This window comes from Silurus aristotelis (assembly GCF_946808225.1).
Source record: "Silurus aristotelis genome assembly, chromosome: 29".
In the NCBI taxonomy this organism is placed as follows: Eukaryota; Metazoa; Chordata; class Actinopteri; order Siluriformes; family Siluridae; genus Silurus; species Silurus aristotelis.
Window position 1 is genome coordinate 12157502 of NC_139602.1, and position 5000 is coordinate 12162501.

Consider the following 5000-nt stretch of genomic DNA (forward strand, 5'->3'; position numbering starts at 1 on the left):
GGGATGGGTGATGGGGGATGGGTGATTAGGGATAGTTGATGGGGGATGGAGGATGGGTAATGAGGGATGGTTAATGGGGATGGGTGATGAGGTATGGTTGATGAGGGATGGTTGATGAGGGATAAGTGATGAGGGATGGGTGATGGGGGATGGGTGATTAGGGATAGTTGATGGGGGATGGAGGATGGGTAATGAGGGATGGTTAATGGGGATGGGTGATGAGGTATGGTTGATGAGGGATGGTTGATGAGGGATAAGTGATGAGGGATGGGTGATGGGGGATGGGGGATTAGGGATAGTTGATGGGGGATGGAGGATGGGTAATGAGGGATGGTTAATGGGGATGGGTGATGAGGGATGGTTGATGAGGGATGGTCGATATGGGAATAGTGATGAGAAATTGGGAAGGGGGATGAGTGATGGGTAATGAGTGATGGGTAATGGTGGATGAGGGATGAGTGATGGGTGATGAGGGATGGTTGATGAGGGATGAGTGATGAGGGATGGATGATGGGGGATGAGTGATGGGGGATGGGGGATTAGGGATAGTTGATGGAGATGGGGGATTAGGGATAGTTGATGGGAATGGGGGATGGGTAATGAGGGATGGTTAATGGGGATGGGGGATGGGTGATGAGGGATGGTTGATGGGGGATGGGGGATGATTGATGGTTGATGGGGATGGGGGATGGGTAATGAGGGATGGTTAATGGGGATGGGGGATGATTGATGGTTGATGGGGATGGGGGATGGGTAATGAGTGATGGGGGATGAGTGATGAGGGATGGTTGATGGGGGATGGGTAATGAGGGATTGGGAAGAGGGCTGAGTGATGGGGGATGAGTGATGGGTGATGAGGGATGGTTGATGGGGGATGGGTAATGAGGGATGGTTGATGGGGGATGTGGGGTAGGTGATTAGGGATAGTTAATGGGGGATGAGTGATGGGGGATGAGTGATGGGGGATGGGTGATTAGGGATAGGTGATGAGGGATGGTTGATGGGGGATGGGTAATGAGGGATTGTTGATGGGGGATGGGGGATCACTGAGGACAAAACTATATATCATACTTTTTTCTATATACTGTGTTTCTTTTGAGTATGGTATAGCTAATTATTTTTGTGTAGTGTATGTTAGCTGCAGATTGCGACCGTGTGTAGAATAAATGCATATTTTATTAACAAAAATCCCACAGTGTAGACAGAGTTGTGAGATGAGCAAAAGTTTTAGCCCCTGATGCTGATATTCTTTTTATATAACACAGCTTAAAATAAAATTAATCCAACACACACACACGCGTGCACACACGCGCACACACGCACACGCATGCATACGTACATACACACACGCACGCACATGCACGCACATGCAACATAGCATGCACACACAAACAACATGATATTGGCCAGAACTTTTCCCCCAAAGACCACTTAAAGGATAATGAGAACATTTAATGGACAAGAACCAGGAGAGAAAATCAATACAAGGCTCTTCTGGGAGGAAAACATTCGGTCTGTAGTGCCACAGAGTAACCTTAACAAAAACATACCTAACCTTAACAAAAACATACCTAACCTTAACAAAAACATAACTAACCTTAACAAAAACATACCTAACCTTAACAAAAACATAACTAACCTTCACAAAAACATAACTAACCTTCACAAAAACATAACTAACCTTCACAAAAACATACCTAACCTTAACAAAAACATAACTAACCTTAACAAAAACATACCTAACCTTAACAAAAACATAACTAACCTTCACAAAAACATAACTAACCTTCACAAAAACATACCTAACCTTAACAAAAACATAACTAACCTTAACAAAAACATAACTAACCTTCACAAAAACATAATTAACCTTAACTATAACATAATTAACCTTTACTCAGTGGTGTGCGGTCAGTAAATCCTTCTCTGCTGGCCTAAACACTATCAGAAGCACTGACCTACATTTACAACCTAAATTCTAATATTTGTTCCATAAAATTTTATTAATTTATTACCATCAGTTTATTCTCTTCATGTCTCTCGGCTGCACTGCTTCAGTACGTGTATGTGGATGTTAGATTTTTTGTGCTGCCATGTCAATCTAATCTGCACAGGGCCTTCAGAGTCTGTTCTGCTTTTTTACCATGGTCTCCTTAATAAACAGCTCTGTTTCTTTAACCAATCAGATTTCAGATTCTCCTCACAGATCAGCTCACTGGCCCAGAATAGCGTCAGCATTTTTCCGTCCTCTGATTGGTTGTTCGGAGGGAAACTGTTACAGTTACAAGTTTGACTGGTAAAACACGTGTGTCGCTCTGCACACGTTACTACATCTGAGTTAGACTTTTTTTAAGACTACGTAGGAAGAGAAATTAATTTGGTTTTAGACATATTTAAAAATCCATCCAAAGTTAGACATGGTGAGGAGGTCACCAACCCTAAAGCTCGCTAGCGTGTCTCAGCCCGGGAAAGGGTTTGTTCTCCACTACCAGACCAGTGAATACGAGCGCTACCACTGGATTACAGCCTCTGGGGGGCGCTGCACATTATGAGTTTGCATCTCTGGAGAGTAGGTTGTGTTTTATTTACATTTTTATGTTTTTGTCATGTTACTAGACAAATATTGATTGTGAACTGCTCCAGATGTTGTAGGTGCACAGTTGTGGTTGTAGTGTGGAGGTTTGGAGTCTTAACTGGGTTTGTTTCTTTAGTAAAATGGTTTTTACCTCCAGATGTGAAATGCCTCTCTGTAATGCCACGTGTTGTTATATTGTGTTTTTGTATTGTATTCACAGTTTCTATAATTGTGTTTCTACAATTTTCTACAATTGATGTGATAGTGGTGGTATTAAGAGGTGGATTAAGTCGGGAACGTCCTCAATGAAGGTCCAGGAACCAAATACACGGCCCACCACTGCCTTAACTATTATATAATTAACCTTAATTAAAATAAAGCTAACCTTATACATAATATAATTAAACATAACCATGATATAATAACATTAATATAATATAATATAATATAATATAATATAATATAATATAATATAACAATATATATATTTATTTTAGTATTTGGTAATACTGTGTTGCTGATTATATAACCTTCATCTCAAACTAGAATGACTGAGGAGATATGAAAGTTACACAGCTAACATCATCACTCCCTCACTCCTCCATCACTCTATCACATCACCACTCATTCACATAATTTAATCACTTCATCATTTTATCACAGCATCCTTCCTTCACATCACCACTCCATCACTTTTGTGGATTAAATCCAATTAAAGTAAATAAAATGTAAATAAAATAAACACGGGCTTGACTGCTAATACGCTACGCAAACAGCTAATGGTGCAGCTAGCTAACTCTCAAAAACATTTCATCATTTAAACAAGATTTCATCATTCCATTAGGAAATCATTACACACAGTTTTGTGTTTGTTTGTTTGGATTCTTTCTTCAAATCTTTGTAGTATAATGTGACGTGTCTTGCATTTAACAATCACACAGAACTTATCACGCTTCTCAGATCTTCAGATTGGAGAAACATCTTCATGATTACACACAGCTCTACATCCTGCTACAGGAGTAGTGACCTGAATAATAAAATTGTTCACAGAGACGTGTTACTGCACACTGACCTTCTTCCTCACTTGAGCGTCTCCTCAGGGGGCTGTGCAGAGGAATCGGAGTAGCAGGAACCACAGGAGCCATTACAGGACACTGTGTGCTCTTGGTAAAGATGCCGCTGATGAACTTGAGCATCTTTCTGTCTTTTCCTGGAGCATGAGTAGAAGAACGTAACATGGTTCCAACATGACTCTCCTTTCCCTTCTTCAGGTCCTCAGAAAGCAGGTTGAGATCACTGTTGTCCAAAGTGCGGCTCTTCCCCTTACGTTGTGGTTTTGCAGGAGGTCGTGTGGAAGCTGGAGCTGGGAGTGATGTGGAGATGGTTTTAAGTTTTTCTACTCGAGGGCTTTCTCTTGTTGGAAGTCCTTCTTCGGCTACCATTAATGGTTCCATGGCCAGTCGCTGGTAAATCCCTCTGCCTTCACTTTCTGACCAGGAAGCTCGATATGGACCCATCGTCATGGTGATTGTCACTGGAGGTGAGTGTTCTCTAGCTTTAACATCCAGGCTTTTGGCGGAGGAGGAGATGGTCTTGCTGGTATCTTTGAAGTCACGGCGATTCATGGTGACTGAAGCATGAGGTCTCAGGGCTGTCTCAGGATGCTGGATCAGACGGATCGGAATACTGGGACGAAGCAAGGTTCCATTCGACACGATGTCATCTGAGGTCCGATCTGAAGTCGGGATGTAGATGTCTGGTTTGTAAATATCCATTTTTGAGACATCCATCTTTGCCATCTCTTCTTCTCGCTTCTCTTTGCTATCTAGAGGAACCCCAGGGTCTTTTTGAAGTTCCCTGGCTTTGTATTGACTCACTACAGGAGGGTAACTTGGAACCTTGGTTTTTGGAAGAGGTTTCCTAATCGGACATCCATTGTTGCTTGCGTTAGACTTTTTAATCTCCACCTTCTGCTCTTTGATCTCCGAACATCCCTGTTCCTTGTCCTCTTCTGGAGCCTTGCTCTCCTTTTCCTTGGGTTTCGCTGCATCTTCAGGGCCCTGAACAAGCCCCAGGACCAAGGTGGGACTCTGGGGTTTGGTCTCTTCATTGGCCCTTTCACTTGTCCCTTCATCACTCCCTATGGCCTCGACCTTGACCAGAGTGAGGGAGATGAGGTAGGTGGTTCGACGCTGAAGGGTCCCTGAGTTGCTCATGTGGAGCCCTTTTGAGAGGAGAGACGGCTACAGTGGAGTAAAACCAGTGAGTAGTAACACAGCTGCAGGGTTTAGAAGGTTGATCTTAGATGGTAAAACAGGTAAAGATAAAAACATTCCTGGTTTAGTGCATACCGCTGCATGTGGAATCACCACTGGATGATGTTCAGACCAAAATGAGGCGTGACTGTGGATGGCGGTCCAAATGG

The 5000-nt window shown here is 42.8% G+C and overlaps 1 protein-coding gene across 1 annotated transcript in view; it reads right to left on the reverse strand.

The window, feature by feature from the left end:
* The window catches only part of LOC310722791 (arf-GAP with GTPase, ANK repeat and PH domain-containing protein 1-like), a 26960-nt gene that overhangs the window by 21225 nt on the left and 735 nt on the right, over positions 1-5000 (reverse strand). The window contains exon 1 of the mRNA XM_083535522.1: positions 3648-5000. This exon is cut by the window's right edge and continues 735 nt beyond it. Within this exon, the coding sequence (XP_083391648.1) occupies positions 3648-4791 (1144 nt within the window). The 5' untranslated portion in view covers positions 4792-5000. The remainder of the gene's footprint in view (positions 1-3647) is intronic.